Raw genomic sequence first — 18,633 nt, 5'->3', positions numbered from 1 at the left:
TGTTAAGTGTCCATGTTGGACCTGAAGCGCTGGTTAGAAGGACTAGAGGCGATGGGTAGAAAATCCCTTATATTGTTAAGTGTCCATGTTGGACCAGAAGCGCTGGTTAGAAGGACCAGAGGCGATGGGTAGAAAATCCCTTATATTGTTAAGTGTCCATGTTGGACCAGAAGCGCTGCTTAGAAGGACCAGAGGCGATGGGTAGAAAATCCCTTATATTGTTAAATGTCTATGTTGGACCAGAAGCGCTGGTTAGAAGGACCAGAGGCGATGGGTAGAAAATCCTTTATATTGTTAAGTGTCCATGTTGGACCAGAAACGCTGGTTAAAAGGACCATAAGCGAAAGATAGAAAATTCCTTATATTGTTAAGGGTTCATGTAGAACCAGAGGACCAATGGACGAGAAATCAATTATTTCTCTAAGTATGGATGTTGAACCAAAGACCAATGAAATTTCATTCCATTGGTTTGCTTAGCCTGTATGCGGAACTAGAGGACCGATGGACGGGTTACTCTAAGTATGTAAGATAAACCAGAGGCTCTGGTCATGCAACCAGAGGTTCTGGTAATACAACCAGAGACTTTCTATATAGAGATTCTAGCTTGATTTCCACCCTTAGACTTGCTTAGAAGCTTCTGTTATAGCATTAAACATTTATAGATGGTACATTTCGTAATTAAGATTGTTAATATCACTAATATCGCAGATCACTATGGCATCATCTGCTCCTAGTGAATATTCGGCAGACGAATCCGGCTATGTGGTTCGCCGATCCAAAAGGAGCTCATCCATCAATATAGAGGTAGACCCGTATGAGCATGAGGACACAACAACCAGTGAAACACCTGCTTCACCACCAGCATCCATATTACCCCCATCAGAGCCAGTACCCGATATCCCACCTCAAACCTTTCATGGCCCAAGGATTAGAGTCACGCCTAGGAAAAGTGTTCCACTACCTCGGCGAGTGACTTTTGAAAATTCCACTAGAGTTAGAGGGAGTCATCGCAACCACAACATGGGAGCAGGATCTCTCAAGTGGTGACCGGAGTACCTGCATCCTACTCTCAGGGCATGAATCTGGCTGAACGAGAGTGGGTGTGGAGAATCACATTAGATACACAAACTCACCAGACCCGGTTGGGATATCACCACCATATTTTGAATAACCTATCCGATGTGATGGAAATGCACCATCAGCGAATGATGAGAACCACATATGCCGTCATTACAGCAAGGCGGGAGATTAGAAGATTGTATAAGTATTTGGTGGTGAGTGGGATGATGATGTTGATGCTAGGAATACTGATAGGTTGGGTGATATTCTAGAGATAACGGCTAGTGGTAGGATATCTACTCGTTTGCATAGAAACTCAAGATCTTGTTTTTTTTATTGTAATCATCTATGAATGCATGATATCTTTTGAGAAATGCTTATTTACATCAAGCCATGGTGAATATAAGATTATTCTGTTTGGTCATATAAATGCTTTAATGTTATCCATGCGATAAATATCCTTTGCATCACTTAAATAACTGGAAGTTATCCTTGATATTGCCGTGAATATGACGAAATTCCCTTATGACTTAGGCCTTAGAAAATGCCGCCAAGAAGAGAAAACCCTGAAGTTGCTCGACTCGTATCAGAACAACTATTGGCTACACTCCCCAACATTGTCAGCCAAGTAGCGGTAGGATTAAACGCTAACCAACCAACTAATTCTGAGCCTAGAACACCCCGGGAATGCACCTATAAATCCTTTAGATCCTGCAACCCAAAGGAATTCCATGGAATTGAGGGGGCTGTAGGATTATTGACATTGATAGAGGATATGGAATCTGTCCTCCATATAAGTAAATGCACAGAAGCAAACAAGGTAGAAAATGCTACATGCTTACTTCAAGGACGGGCACTAACATGGTGGAACACATTAGTTCAGACTAGGGGTCGGGAATCTGCCAACGAACTTTCATGGGAAGAGTACAAGAAATTACTTAAGGACGAATATTGTCCAAGAAGTGAACTCCAAAAGTTAGAGATGGAGTTATGAAACCATGAGATGAAAGTGGAAAACATAGCTGCATATACTGCCCGATTCCATGAGTTAGCAAATCTAGTGCCACATCTGGTGACACCCGAGGAAGTACGAATCAAGAGATGCATTTGGGGAATGTCTCCAGAGATTCGAGGAAATATCACATCGGCAAACCTAAAGACTCTTCAGGAGGCAATAGACATTGCCACAAGGCTCACAAATAATGCTATTCGGTCCGGAGAATTCGCCGAAGGAAAGAGAAAGATGGAGGAGCATGGGAACCGATGATCTGGGGGAAGATTTGACAAGAATAGGAAAGTAGTAGGAAATTTTGGGGTGCAGACTTAGGTGATAAACCAAGGAAGCAAACCTAAGTGCAATAAATGCAAATATCCGCACTGGGGGAATTGCATCATTTGTCAAAGATGCCACAGAGGGGGTCATTCCGCAAAGGATTGCTGAAGACGATTATGTTTTGATTGTGGGAGTCCAGACCATATGAGGAATGTTTTCCCACGGAGAAAACAAGGAACAAGTGCTAACCAAGCCCGACTAGCCAATCAAGGAAACCCATAAAGTCAAGCACGGGGCAGAGCATTTGAGATTGGAACCAAGGAAGCTAGGCATGATCCCAATGTTGTTACAGGTACATTTCTCTTGAACAATGAATTTGCATCGGTATTATTTGATTTAGGTGTAGATAGAAGTTTTGTATCACTAGATTTTAGACCGAGGATTAACTTAAAGCCCCAAAGGTTGGAAGAAGTTTATGTAATAGAATTTGCCAATGGCCAAGAAATTAAGGCTAGAGACATAATCATGGACTGCACACTAAGTTTATCTAACAAGGATTTCAGCATAGACCTCATTCTGATTGAGTTAGGAAGTTTTGATATAGTCATAGGTATGGATTGGCTATCCAAAAATCGAGCTGAAATAGTCTGTTCGAAAAAGGTTATCCGAATTCCTCAAGAAGGAAGTGACTCAATTGTAATTCGAGGAGATGAGTCAAATCAACAAATTAGGATAGTATCATGCATGAAGATGCGGAAGTACTTAAAGAAGAACTATGTTGCATTTTTGGCGCATGTTACAGATAAGAAGGTCAAGGAGAAATGTATTGATGATTTCCCTGTGGTTCGGGAGTTTCCTGATGTATTTCCCGAGGACTTACCAGGACTACCCCGCCAAGACAAGTCGAATTCGGTATCGACTTAATACGTGGAGCTGCTCCAGTGTCAAAAGCACCATATCGGTTGGCTCCATTAGAAATGCAAGAAATGTCAAGCCAACTCCAAGAGTTATTGGATAAGGGATTTATAAGACCAAGTTTCTCATCATGGGGTGCACCAGTTCTATTCGTCAAAAAGAAAGATGGGTCAATGCGAATGTGCATTGATTATAGGGAACTTAATAAGTTGACCATCAAGAATAGATACCCTCTTCCTAGAATCGATGATCTGTTCGATCAACTCCAAGGTGTTGTATACTTTTTCAAGATTGATCTACGATCCAGATATCATCAAGTGAGAATTGGGGAAGAAGACACCCCCAAAACAACATTCAGGACCCAATACGGTCATTACGAATTTTTGGTTATGCCATTCGGGCTAACCAATGCACCGGCAGTCTTTATGGATCTGATGAATAGATTTTGCAGACCATACCTAGATAAATTTGTAATCGTTTTCATATATGACATACTAATTTATTCACAAAGCAAAAAGGATCATGAGCAACACTTGAGGATGATATTAGAGCTACTCAGAAACCAGAAATTGTACGCAAAATTCTCCAAATACGAATTTTGGATTCGTGAAGTACAATTTATTGGTCACGTGGTTAATGAAAGAGGGATTCAGGTAGATCCTGCCAAGATTGAGGCCATTAGGAAATGGGAAGCCCCAAGAACCCCAACAAAAATTCGACAATTTCTTGGTTTGGCAGGCTACTATCGACGATTCATTGCGAATTTTTTAAAAATTGCACAACCACTCACAGTTTTAACCCAGAAGGACAAGAAGTTTGTTTGGGGAGAGAAACAGGAAGAAGCATTCGAGACCCTTAAGCAGAGACTATGTAACGCACCTATTTTATCCTTACCCGAGGGTTCCGAAAACTTTGTGGTTTATTGTGATGCATCACATCAAGGCTTAGGATGTGTGCTAATGCAAAAAGACAAGGTCATTACATATGCCTCAAGGCAACTCAAAGTGAATGAGAAGAACTATACTGCGCATGACCTAGAATTGGGAGCCGTAGTATTTGCACTTAAGATATGGAGACATTACCTTTATGGTACCAAGTGCACAGTGTTTACCGATCACAAAAGCCTTCAACACATTCTCAACTAGAAGATGTTAAATATGAGGCAAAGAAGATGGATTGAACTACTTAGTGATTACGATTGTGAAATCAAGTACCATCCCGGCAAGGCAAATATGGCAGCCGATGCTCTAAGTAGGAAGGAAATAGTGAAACCAACAAGGATGAGGGCTTTGGGAGCAATTATAAACACCAGTCTGAAGGCGCAAATTCTCGAGGGTCAAAAAGAAGCACTAAATAAGGAGAATTTGAAGAATGAGTCCCTACATCGCATAGAGACCAAGTTTCAACTAAAATCAGATGGAGTGTATTACTTGGGAGACAAGGTTTGGATACCTAAGTTTGGCAATCTTAAATCCATAATTTTGGACGAAGCCCATCGATCAAAATACTCAGTTCATCCGGGAGCGGATAAGATGTATAAGGATCTTAAAGAACATTATTGGTGGCCTGGGATGAAGAAAGACATTGCACTATATGTAAGCAAGTGTTTAACTTGTGCAATGGTCAACGCTGAACACCAAAAACCATCTGGTCTACTTCAACAACCCGAAATTCCACAATGGAAGTGGGAACAAATATCAGTGGATTTCATTACCAAGTTGCCCAGAACTGGGAAAGGGCATTATACAATCTGCGTAATTATAGATCGACTGACGAAATCGGCTCATTTTCTACCAATCCGAGAAGATTATAAAATGGAGAAGCTGACTCAGATTTACATAAATGAAATCGTAACTTGGCATGGGGTACCTATCTCCATTATCTCGGATCGGGACAGCCGATTTACGTCAAGATTCTGGCAATCACTTCAAGGAGGGTTGGGTACACATTTAGATTTAAGTACTTCGTACCACCCTCAAACGGATGGGCAGACGGAAAGAACAATCCAGACACTGGAAGACATGTTGCGCGCATGCGCCATAGATTTTGGTGGAAGCTGGGATATGCACCTTTCGTTAGTAGAATTTACATACAACAACAGCTACCATGCCAGTATTCAGTGTGTGCCTTATGAAGCATTATATGGACGCAAGTGCAGATCTCCACTTAGTTGGCTGGAGATTGGCGATCGACAATTAACTACACCTGATGTCATCCAGGAGACTACTGACAAGATAGTAATTATCAAGGATCGACTCAAGGCTGCAAGAAATCGCGAGAAAAGTTATGCTGATAATAGGAGGAGATCATTAGAATTTCAAAAAGGAGATAAAGTACTCTTAAAGGTCTCACCATGGAAGGGAATAATGCGCTTTGGGAAAAGGGGAAAATTGGGTTCCCGATATATTGGTCCATTTGAAGTATCTGAAAGAATAGGACCAGTGGCGTATAAGTTGAAACTGCCACAAGAGCTGCTCAGAAAATGCTTAACCGATGAAACACTGATCATACCATTGGGAGACGTACAAATTAATGATCATCTGCGCTTCATTGAAAAACCAATAGAAATCATGGATAGAAAAGTCAAGCAGTTGAGGCGTAGTAAAATCCCAATTGTAAAAGTTCATTGGACTTCAAGGCATGGACCGGAGTACACGTAGGAAGAAAGGATTATATAAAAAGCAAGTATCCCCACTTATTCTCAAAGTCATGATCCGGAATTGACGAATAAATTTCGGGACGAAATTTTCTAGCATGGAGAGACTGTGACATCCGTCATTTTTAAGCTTCCTTTATAGGGATTCTATATTTAGATTATTATTTTATTAGAATCTAGTCATGATGATTAAAATTCATCTGGCTTAGTTCCCAAATTATATGTTAAGAGAGCCTTGCTTCGTCGGTTAACTGATAAAGTTAACTTGTGTGATGCCAAATATATTAAAAATGTTCCAAATGAAATAAAGTTGATATTATTAACATCTAAATTAAAATACGAAAGTCTCATTTGAATGTCCAAATAATTTTATCAAAAGATGGAGCTTTGTGTTAATAATGTCATTTTTTTATATAATAATGTTTGGCAAATTGTATTTTGATTATAAATTAATTGGGCTTATTTATGTTTAAAAGAAAAATAAAAGCTTTTAGTGGGTTTGGGTTTTTAAATGCCAGCCCATTATCTTCTTCAAAATCCATATATAAATACCCCACATCCTTTGAAACTCTCATTTCCAATTTTCATTTTGCTTAAACCTTTCCCCCTCTCTAATCTCTCTCTCTCTCTCTAAATCAAACCCCCTCCAGCCGATTCCATCCTCAAGAACCTTTAGAAAATCTGTCAATCTTGAAGGATATTCAAGATTTCAAGAAAAAGGTATTATACTAGTTATCTTACCTATTTTAAATACCAAAAATTCCTACTTATTCTACTCCTACTTCTTGTTCTTGTAAATAAAGTTTCTGGGGATTTCAAAATGGGAGATTGTACATCCAAGACATGAAAATTTCTTCAAATGATGGCAATCTATGAACCACGAACTTTGAACTCTAAGAAAGTAGGAGAAAACCCAATGCATGTAGAATCTAATCATGAAAAAATGTATTTTGAAATCTGGCAGAATCTTGCATGCATCTCAAATCGGTTTTATCTCCCTCAAAACTCAGTGGAATTGGGTAATCCTTTTCTGGAGATTAGCCTTATTTGTTAGCTTAAAAATAGAGTTAAAAATCTTTGAAAAATGAAGAGTTCAGACCTCCCAAATGGCCGCCACTCGAAGAGTGTGCAATCTGTTTTGGGGGCTGTGTCACTCAAGGTTGTAGGGTATTAATGAGTGCCTTAAACCCATTCAAAACTCTTGATATTTGGGAAAAAGTCTGTCTAACTCATTATTTTGGATGATATAAAAAGTTGGACATAAAATGACTTTTGGAAGGTTCCTTTTTGCAATGATTGGTGAGACCAAAAATACCAAAAACAGAATTTATATTTTGTCCATATAGCAGCTTTTATGCAAAGGATATTGATTTTGAAATATATAATTTTTGGTCTATTTGCAGAACAATTAATAAAAGTATCAACTTTAATCCATAAAAACCGTTGGCATTACATAAGATATAATTTGACTATATCTTTATCGGGACTCGTTAAGTGATCTAGCTATTGGATTCAGACTGTTTAGGAAGGTTAGGGCGGACGTTGAGCGCTTCAAACGTCATCTCCTTGGATATTCATCATCAAACCAGTGAGTTTTCACGGCCCCGCTTTTAATGATTTTCTTTATTTAAATTGGGGGAAAAGCATGAAGTTATGCAAACTATACTGTTATTTATAAAACTGTTGGACTAAAGAACTGTTTAGTCAAAGATTGTTTATACCTGGACTAAAGAACTGTTTAGTCAAAGATTGTTATTACCTGGACTAAAGAACTGTTTAGTCAAAGATTGTTTATACCTGGACTAAAGAACTGTTTAGTCAAAGATTGTTTATACCTGGACTAAAGAACTGTTTAGTCAAAAATTTGTTTATGTCATGAAATATTGACTGTTTTGCACTATGATATAAATGCTAAATTGATGTACTTGGGAGTATGTTTCCAAATAAAGTCCCCATCCGTAAACGCTACTTGTTAACTCGGACATGTTCCCGGGCCGTGGTAATTGTGGATAGCCGCTATTGTGTTGACATTTGACTTTTCTTATTGGAGTTTGACTTTGACCTGTCTTTAATAGTTTGACCATATAAATAGAAGCTAGTCTTTGTAATTGTTGTAAGAGAGCTTCATTGTAATACTACGTACATAAATGAGAGGTTTGACCATATTGTAAGGATTGACTTTTTCTCTCTCAATGTTCTTCATGTTCTTACAAGCTATATCTGAGAATCTGCCATTGTTATGAAGTTTGAAGATTGATCAGTGAAATATAAGGACCATCAATCCCACCCAGAAAGGGGTGCACATTACCTATGTTTTCTTAGTCTAATCATGTGGAATTTGGACCACCGCTGAATGAGTACTACTACGAACCGTGGGACCTAAGTGAGTGTACGTGCTACTTATGGTCGTTCGTAAAATAATGGGGCACGTTGGTCAGGAAAGGCTCAGTAGCGTCTCAAGTTTTAAACATCGTGGTACATTTACATTTATTAAGTGCAAAAGATATGTATAGGTTTGCAAGAAATTATTTATCCATTGTAATGTTTTGTGCATATGAAAACCCGTGAGCTCACCAACTCTTTGTAGTTGACCTTGTTTTATGTTTCATACCTTTCAGGAAATAAGTAAGAAGTGAAGTTTTTGGGAACATACTTGTGGCGATACCGATTAAGTTCACATTTGAAGTTTTTGTAAAGAAGTATTTTATCCCAATTTGGTTATGGAAGTTAAACTTGATTTATTTTTGTGAAACTTGAATGGTGTTATTTATTATCTGCTGCTGTGACTCGCTTACCTGTTACACCTCATGTTTCCGCTTTAACGGGGTGTGACAATTTAGATAGCCGATTAACAGAAATGCTGAAGGTAGGCTATACAACAATGCCCTGAGTAAATGTGAAATTTGGGTTGGTTTGTAAGTTTTGTTCTTGAATACTAGCTTCTTACCATTGTGACACTGTCCTCCATAGTGGATTAGTTATCGGAGTTCTTTGCTCATGATTTTTCCCTTTTCAGGTACCACATGAAAATTCTAGTTTTACTCTCTATCATATTGCTTTACAATCATATTGTTTATGATATTTTATTGTTGATTGAGTTATGCCATGTTGACATTATAGTAAACCGATTTAGCATGTGTGTAGTTTTGATCTTAAGAAGATGAATGTTACTTTCACTTTTGAACTAAATTTCAATAATTTGAGTTAATTGTGTCCGTTCTCACAACAACTGGTATAAGAGCTTTGATGTGGATCGATCGGTATGACGTTGGCCAAGAAAATGAGAAAGAAGCAGATAGGACTGAGAAAGATGATTTTGGAGCAATTTTCAATATATTTTCCAAACATAAGGGTCTCTCCCTTTTAAAGAGAAACAAAGACACGTAAACCACTACTTCCTAAAATGGTGAAAACATGGAAACCTGGGCATCCCCACTATCTCCTTTATTCTAGCACAATCCTAACTTCTGCTGGGAAAGGGAAAACAAAAGCAACAATTAAAAAAACCAATAAACAATTAACCCATGTGAACAGTAGACTACTTCTCGCTGGGTTCTCCACGCATGGGTTGCATGGGCATGGACACGTAACAAACTTCCACTCTTTAATATTGAGATTTTGAATTTTAGGTTGGGGAATTGTTTGCTCGGTGAACCCAAATCTTGGCATCATTAAAATATGAGTTACCACTATTAGACTTAAATAGAAGATCTTGGTTATGGAAAATAAAGATGAGAAGTATTTTAATTCAGATGAATCTACGCATAAGTGTTTGTTGGGACGTGAAAATATGGTTGCAACTTGGGCCTGATTTGAGAGCCTTATTTCAGATAAGTTTCAGCCATTGAATGGTATTCTTTAGAATGTAGCAGAAAAAACTGCAACTAGTGTGTGGCTAAGTCTTGAACAACTGCTGATCGATAACAAATAATCTTCAGTCATTATGAGATAGAAGCTATATATATGTTGATATAAACTTGTTATTTAATTTATGCACGTGTGATTTCTTTTGTAGTTAAAAATGACCAGGTCATAGGGTTTTTCCTTATTTTAAGAGCAAGTGGAGAAGTGGGGTTTGTGACTGTTATGGGTCCTGTTTTTACCTTTTCAATTTGTGTGTTTGCCTATTTAAAGGCCTTTGCGTATTTGATAAAAATTGAATCTGGAGCTACATATTCTTCTTCATAGTCTCTATATACTATATTTTGTTTTTCTCTTGTCAGTCTTGTGTTTCTTTTCTTTTGTTAGTGGTATCAAAGCAAAAGACGGTACTCATGATAACTATGTACAATCAAATGGCCTCTAATAACTATGTGCAACCAACGATTCCACGTTTTGATGGTCACTATGACCATTGGAGTATGCTCATGGAGAACATCCTGAGATCCAAAGAGTATTGGAAGGTCATCAAATATGGTGTAGCAACACTAGGGGATACAATAGCTCTGACAGATGCACAACAAAAGGAACCAGAAGGTATGAAACTGAAGGACTTGAAAGCCAAGAACTATTTATTTCAAGCAATTGACCGATGTATCCTAGAAACTATTCTTAGGAAAGATAGTTCCAAGGATATATGGGATTCAATGAAGAGGAAATACCAGGGCTCTTCTAGAGTTAAGTGTGCTCAACTCCTAGCATTAAGGAGAGACTTTGAAGTTTTACAGATGAAGGAATGTGAAGCTGTTACCGACTATTGTGCAAGGGCCATGGGTATTTCCAAACACATGCATATCCATGGTGAAAAGATGAATGATACAACCATTATTGAAAAACTATTGCGCTCACTAACACCCAAGTTTGACTATGTGGTGTGTTCCATTGAAGAATCCAATGATCTAGATGAGTTGTCCTTTGATGAGCTTCAAAGCTCCTTGCTAGTTCATGAACAGAAGTTGAAGAGACGTTTTACGGTAGAAGAACAGGCCTTGAAAGCTTCTAGCACTTCCCACTTTAACAGAAGAGGAAGAGACAGAGGTCAAGTGAAAAGAGATTGTAACAGTTATGCTAACACTTTAATTGATCTTTTCCAGGAAAAGGAAGAGGTTGAGACCATGAAAAATCTAAGGTAGAATGCCTTAGATGTCACCGGTATGATCATTACGCCTCTGAATGATATACTAGGCTGCCTGACCATGACAAATCTAAGGTAGAATATCTTAGATGCCATCGATATGGTCATCGTGTTTTTGTATGTTATATTAAGTTGCCTAATTTCAAAATGAAAAGGGAGACCTCAAGTTTTTGGGAAGAAACAAAGGAATCAAAAACTTTGTTGATGGTTGTCCATGAAGGAAAGAAGAGTGAACCAGAAACCTGGTTCGTGGATATAGGCCGCAACAACCACACGAGTGGAAGTAAGTCTTCTTTCTTAAATTTGGATGAAAGTTTTCAGTCGACTGTTAGTTTTGGTGATTTATCAACTATAGCTGTGATCGGAAAAGGAGATATTAACATCAAAATCAATGGTGGCCTTGTGGAGACTGTTTCTGATTTAATGTATGTTCCGAGCCTGAAAATTAATTTGTTAAGTGCTGGTCAGTTGTAAGAAAAAGGATATGTTATTATCCTTCATAAAGAAGTTTGTGAAATATATGATCCTGCAAGGAGAAAGACAATTGAAACTATACACATGAGCTCTAACAAGTTAAATCCCATAAAACTTGAAAGCATTCAATAATGTTTGTTGGCGGAAGCAAAAAACTCTTCATGGTTGTGGTATTTTCGATACGGTTACCTAAGTTATGGAGGCTTGAAGACGTTGCATCAAAAGAACATGATGACAGGCCTTCCAAACATTGAAGCTCCTTCCAAAGGGTGTGAAGAATGTGTTTTTGGCAAACAACATCGGTCTGGGGAGGGCGATCCTTTCAGATCTTCGCGAATGACCGACCATCTACATATTTTCAATATTAATATTTATATAATCACATTCCCAAATATAAAAAAGTATCCAAGCACAAATATGTACCTTTAAATCCATAATTACATTGGCCAGTTGTAATTTGAATTTACCTTACTATCGTTCTCTTAACCCATCATATTTGTTCCAATGGTTCTCGTCATGTCAGGAACCCCTAATATGCAAATAATGTAGTTTAAGTCTAGGCATCATGATGAATATCTAAATCCCTTAAACTCAGGCTCTGATACCAACTTTGTAACACCCCAAGATCCACATTTGCATATAATCATGTATTTCATATAAAGAGAAACATTATAGTACACATTCGGTCCTTAAACCTTTAACTTGGCATTTCTTTAATTGTTCAAAGATATTTAGTATCAACTTGGCTCGTAATGCTCACACTCTGATTGTTCCTCCAATCTTTTTTTGACTTAAGGAATCAGCTACCACATTTGCCTTTCTTGGATGATACATAATCTCACAATAGTGGTCATTCAACAGTTCTAACCATCGTTTTTGTTTCATATTTAACTTTCATTGATTGAATACGTATTTCAGGCTCTTATGATCATAGAAAATCTGAAATTTGGTGCCATATAAATATTGCCACCAAATCTTCAAAGTGAAAGTAATTACCGCTAGTTCCATATCATGAGTAGCATATTACTTTTCATGATCTTTCAATTTTCGTGAAGCATATGCAATTAATTCTCTCGTTGTATTAATACACATTCTAAACTCAACTTTGATGCATCAGTTTATACTACAAAATCCTCTGAACCATCTAGTAGGGATAGAAACGATGCACTACACAACCTTTCTTTCAAAGTTCTAAAGGCTTCAACTTGTGCCTCTTTATATTCGTATTTTACATTGTTTTTGTTAAAGAAGTTACTAAAGTCTCTGTAAGAGAGAAATCTTATATGAACATACGGTAATAACTAGCCAATCAAAGGAAACTCCATACTTCGGTTGATAATCTTAGTGGTTCTCACTTTTCTATTACTTCAACTTTTAGATGGACCGACCTAGATACTGTCCTCTAGAAAGACCTCCAAGATATCCTAAACTATCGGTATGCTCACGAATATACACTTTTCCACCTTTACATCTTTTATATCTTCCATGAAACTCTAACATCCTTTCTTTACAAATCTTTGAGCCTTTAATATTGAAATCAAAACTGTTTGTTTGCAATAGATTACAACTGGTCCTTTTTTGGGTAAATCGATAGCATTAACTCTTTGTTTGCATACTATGTTAGAGTGATTGCTTGCTAGCCAATCCATTCTTAATATTACATCAAATTCCTTCAATGTTGTAGGGAACAACTGTAAAGGTACATCACACCGCTCTATACGTTGCTAACAGAAACTTCGTTGTCATTAGCGGTTTATACTACCGATGTATCATTGAAGTTATTAGGCTTTTCATGCAAGCACCTCACAAAGGAAGAATAGACATAAAATAATTTGCACCATAATCGAATAACACTCTGGCATATACTAAATTCACCAAAAATGTACCTGTTACCACATCCGACGTCCTCTCTGCCTCTACTATAATCATCAGGAACGCACATCCCTTTGCTTTAAATGGTTTGGATTTCTGAGTTTGCCCTCCCTGAAATAATTTGCTCCACGACCCTCAATTGCGGGCATTCAGGCTTGATGCGATCCGGTGAATTATAATGATAACAAAACCTCACTGCTCGACACTCATTTGCAATACGACCTAGTTTTCCACATTTGAAACAAGTCTTTATTTATATATTACATTCACTCTGGTGTATTCGATGACATTTGAGGCACAACCTTTCGCTTGATCTTAGATTTAGATAGTTATCAGATCTAGCAAATTTTGGTCTTCTCAAGTCATTTGATGGCTTGTCCCATTTGTGTTTTTTATTGCCTCATTCACAAAAATGAAGATTCTATCCATCTCTGTCATATACGTGACATCTACTGCAGATTGAAACATGAAGAAACTCAAAGCCATAACAAGATCCCGGACTGAAGCCTTCTATCCTCATATACCTTTCCATGATATATGCTTTCGTAGGGACATACAGTTCTTCAAAATGAGACTTCTCCAAAAATCTCAAGGTGTATTCTTGAACCATCATAATTTCTTCCTCTAGTCTCGGAAACTCCTTTTCTAACTATCTCACCATTGTCTTTGGATAGAACTACTATTTGAACTCTATTTTGAAATCCTTTCAAGTCATTTTCTTTGCATAATGAGATCACTCTGCAGTCATCAGGATGTCCCACCAAATAACTCTTGTAACTTGAACATAACTACAACAAAAATCACTAGGTCTTAAATCAAACACTTGTGGTATCAATATTTCCTTGATTTCTCGTGTTACCACACTATGTTAATTAGATCTCTGTCACCAAAATATGTTGGTGGTTTACATGAGAGAAACATTTTATAATCACATCCCTTCTAAACCATGGTAGGAGATGGTGTCAAGATCGGTCGACTATCCGAGGGAGTAGCCATTGGAATGTCAACAAAAACTCTAGGTTTTCTGTCTCGATCGTTCAATGATGCCCCGACAATGATTGTATTGTAATATGCAGTTTTCGTATTTCAAGGGCCAAATCATCACACATAACATGCACTAGGTTCTGAGCTCGACCACAACCCATAGATCGACCTCTACCTCTACCACTAGTAGACCTTCCACGTACTGAAGCTTTAGGCTTAATACGTAACCCTGTCTTATTCCTCTCTTCACCCACCGCCTCTTCCTCGACCTCGAGCCCTGGTAATTGTGGTTTCAATAATCTGTTCGGGTTGAAGAGATTCCCCTCCATAACCCATTCCCCTTCAATGGGCATTAGAAGATCTTACATATATGTTTTTAGCTGGAGGATCCACACCATCTAGGGTAACTGATGTGGTCCTCCCTCAACCCCGAGAATTGCTTACCATCCTATAATTCCACAATATAGATATATTGTAATCACAAAGCCAAGAATAATAAGGTATTTAAGCACAAACATGGACTTGTAAACTCATAAATGCATTAGTCAGATGTAATTTAAATCTACCATATATGCAGTCCTTTCTACCCCGTTATATCTATCACTCTGTTAGCCTTAAGCATGGTAGGAACATCATTAACCATGGAATTATTTTTTGATAATGGAATGACTATAACATATTTCAAAGTTGATGGGTTTCTTGGCAACTCCATTGGCCTATAAATAGCTATCAAGTTTATTCACATTTCATCCAACATAACCAACCTTCTCTTACATATTCTCTTTGTGACTTGTAAATCATGACTTCTGTTAGCATTCAGATTGAGGTTTCATCTACATTTCCTGCCAACAAGGTTTTTAAGGTGTTTAGTGATTTTGATAATATTGCACCCAAAGTGAATCATACAGTTTTCAAGTCTATCGAGACAGTCGAAGGCAATGGAGGTGTCGGAACCATAACGATCTTCACATTTGGAGATGGTAAGAAATTGTAACATTGCTTAATGATTCTGATTCATTATTTGACTGTTTTTAGTTACTTTTTTCCAATATGTTTCGTTTCTGAACATAAATTACTTTATACAGCTGTTCCATTCACAAGTGGAAAATACAAGGTTGATGCTATTGATACGAGCAACTTTAGCTACAACTACTCATTTTTCGAAGGTGATTGCTTGATGGGAATATTAGACTCCATCAATCATCATATTAAGGTYGTACCTACCGATGGAGGAAGCATATTCAAGCAAACCGTTATTTACAACTGCAAAGGTAGTGATAAGCCATCTGAAGATATTCTTAAGGCTGAAAAAGAAATATATGAGAAAACGTACAAAGCTATTGAGGCTCATGGTGCTGCCCATCCCGATACTTATTGATTTATTTTCATCAACATGTTTTTGATTCCGTTTATATTATGGTTTGAAATAATGGATAAAGATCCAATTATATAAACGTTGTAYCATGTTCTCATTTGATATGGTAAAAATAATAATTTTCTATAATTTATGATATGCTTATTTTCTTGGTCCATTGTTTCCTCAACTTTACTTTGTTGTCCACTGGGCATCATGAATGTGAACATATTTTACATTAATACGATGGTAAAAAATCACCCCTCTTGATTCTCGTTTTTCCACYAAACAAACTTACATTCAATCAATATTCTTAAAGCTCGTCCTGTGCGAAGAYACTTCATGGTGACAACGTACATCTTCCACGTTTCGTTAACACCCATTGCATTTGTTTCATCATGGGCACAACCACRTGGAGGCCATAGTRGGATTGTCCCCTAAACATGACGGAGTGTKCAATCCTAGCTAGTAGCCTAACCATTTTAGAGATCAAAGATTGAAGCTTCACTGAATATGAGGATTGTGTGTGCCTTCAATTAACCATGTATAAATATTACATACTTCAAAACAATGTTGGTGAGTGTTCTACATTGTATCGGCTTAATATTTGCATCGTTAAGAATCACATTATTATATTAATAGCCTATCAAGATGGACCTCGATGGATTAAGCATATTCAAACAAACCGTTATCTATAACTGTAAAGGTAGTGATAAGCCATCTGAAGACATTCTTAAGGCTGAAAAAGAGATATATGAGAAAACCTACAAGGCTATCGAAGCTTATGGTGTTGCCCATCCCGAATCTTATTGATTTATCTTCATCAACATGTTCTATTATGGTTACAAATTTCTATTATGGTTACAAATTTGTACGATAGTATGATGTTTTGCTTCCGTTTCTATTATGATTTGAAATAACGGATAAAGATACCCAACTTTTATGTGAATATCTTGAGTTACACAACTTTTTGGACCTTCTGAATGTAATATTCGGGTTTCAAGTTTTGATTTAAGATTTTATTTAACATATATATATATATATATATGTGTGTGTGTGTGTGTGTGTGTGTGTGTTATGTTTATGTGAATATCTTGAGATTTAATTTAAAAAAATAGAAAGAGGGGGGAGGTCGGCTGGTTGTGCCGCCCACCACCTTTCCTCAATACTATATATATAGAAAGTTGAGCTGATGAAAGGTTTTACACACACTGTATTTAGAAAGTTTTTTTTTTTGTGAATCATACGGATTGCAAGAAGAGGATTCAAAAGCTTGGATATTCGATTTMTAAAGGTGAGTGTATTAAAGCTTTGAGTATAAAGTTGTTTGCATAYAATTCAGTAGTTATTAGAACTGGTTATTTATGGTTTATAGTTCATATTGTGCGGATATTTCCTTAAACCGTCCATGTGATGACCGGATTGATATCCGGACAGTTTCATCCGGATCATAAACCACTCAAGTGTTGTCCGGGGTCCTCCCTAAACCGGTTAAGAGGTGACCGGATCTCGTCTAAACCGGTCAAGAGTTGGGCAGTGTATTGACCGAATTGTTTTAAACCGGTCAAAGGTTGGGCAATGTATTGTCCGAATTACTTTAAATCGGTTAAGTTGTGAGCGAAGTATTGTCCGAACTTGTAATCCGGACAAAGATATTGACTCAATTCTAAGTATTAAACCGGACAAAGCTTATACAAGGTGTTATCCGGATTGTTGACCGGAGATGATATAACCCTTTTGATATTCCAAGTGTTTGTCCGGATTCTATATCCGGACGAGGCTGACCGGACTTCAAATCCGGTTAATATGTTGAATCATTTTAGAGATATAATGGCGGTGTAACCGCGGGAGAGATGTAATGGCGGTGTAACCGCGAGTGAGATGTAATGGCGGTGTAACCGCGGGAGAGATGTAATGGCGGTGTAACCGCGGGAGAGATGTAATGGATGTGTAACCGCGGCAGAGATGTAATGGCGGTGTAACCACGAGAGAGATGTAATGGCGATGTAACCGCGAGAGACATAAATAAGTTTATGTGTTAGAACAGGTTTGATTCTGAACTGATTGTTTGGAAAGTATATTGTTTGTTTGAGAATTATACACTCACTAGACCTTTTGGGTCTAACGCTCAGTTGTTGGACTAACCTGTTTTGTAGGTCATCATACCTCGCAAGATAAAGGCAAGGGAAAAGTTTAGAATGAATRACTTTTAGTTATTCAAAATGTATTCCAAGAAAGTATTTTGTTAATCTGTATTTTGTAAACGATGTTATATTTTGTGTTATGAGTATGATGATGTGGATTATCGGTACATAGAATATGTGGGTTGTTACAGTTGGTATCAGAGCCTTAGTTTAAGGGATCTCGGTATTTGCGAAATACTTAGACTTAAACTAGAGATGTGGAAAGTTATGATAATAGGTTTCACTGGGTCTATGAATATGGGAATATGTTATAACTGAACCTATTATGAGAAAGATAGATTATATGACTGATATAATCTGAGTTATGAATAGACATGACGATAAATGTATTATTATATTATGATTATGAGAATAATCATGTGTGTTTAAATGTGACAGAAAAATCCATATACTGAGAAATGGCAGATAATCCCAATCAATCAAAAAGGACCTCTACTGGTTATGGAATAGGTCAGGGAAGAAGAAACGTAACACAAGGAGAGGACCCGGAAAATGTGATGAGGATAGAAACGCGAAGTCGTAGTAGGGATCAAGGAAGAGGTAGAGGTATTAGACAAGAACATGAACTATCGGCTCAAGAAAGTTCAATGTCTGGTCATGGAAGAGGAAGGGTAAGGGGTGGACACAATGTTCCTGATCCCAGGTTTATTACCCAAGAAATGTTGGCAGCAGAATTGGGAAAGTTCTAAGAAAGTTTGGTGAGTTTGTTGGGACGTACAACCCAAAATAATCCAGAAGTGGTAAGAAATCCTGATTATCAGGAGGAAG

At 37.5% G+C, this 18,633-nt stretch overlaps 2 protein-coding genes across 2 annotated transcripts; both read left to right on the top strand.

Moving 5' to 3' along the window:
* The first annotated feature begins 10,198 nt into the window (after positions 1–10,198).
* On the top strand, positions 10,199–11,451 carry LOC112527492. The gene is made up of 2 exons (XM_025138176.1): positions 10,199–10,971; positions 11,028–11,451. The coding sequence occupies exons 1-2, from the start codon at positions 10,199–10,201 to the stop codon at positions 11,449–11,451; spliced, it is 1,197 nt and encodes a 398-aa protein (XP_024993944.1).
* Positions 11,452–15,053: 3,602 nt separating this feature from the next.
* LOC112528220 (root allergen protein-like) lies at positions 15,054–15,818 on the top strand. The gene is made up of 2 exons (XM_025139190.1): positions 15,054–15,287; positions 15,393–15,818. Exons 1-2 carry the CDS (start codon positions 15,107–15,109, stop codon positions 15,683–15,685), a joined length of 474 nt encoding a protein of 157 aa, XP_024994958.1. The 5' UTR covers positions 15,054–15,106; the 3' UTR covers positions 15,686–15,818.
* The last annotated feature ends 2,815 nt before the right edge of the window (positions 15,819–18,633 follow it).

Source organism: Cynara cardunculus (genome assembly GCF_001531365.2).
Source record: "Cynara cardunculus var. scolymus isolate 2C chromosome LG 15, CcrdV1, whole genome shotgun sequence".
Taxonomy (NCBI): domain Eukaryota; kingdom Viridiplantae; phylum Streptophyta; class Magnoliopsida; order Asterales; family Asteraceae; genus Cynara; species Cynara cardunculus.
Note: the sequence above shows the minus strand (reverse complement) of the source record. Positions and strands in the feature narration are given on the sequence as shown.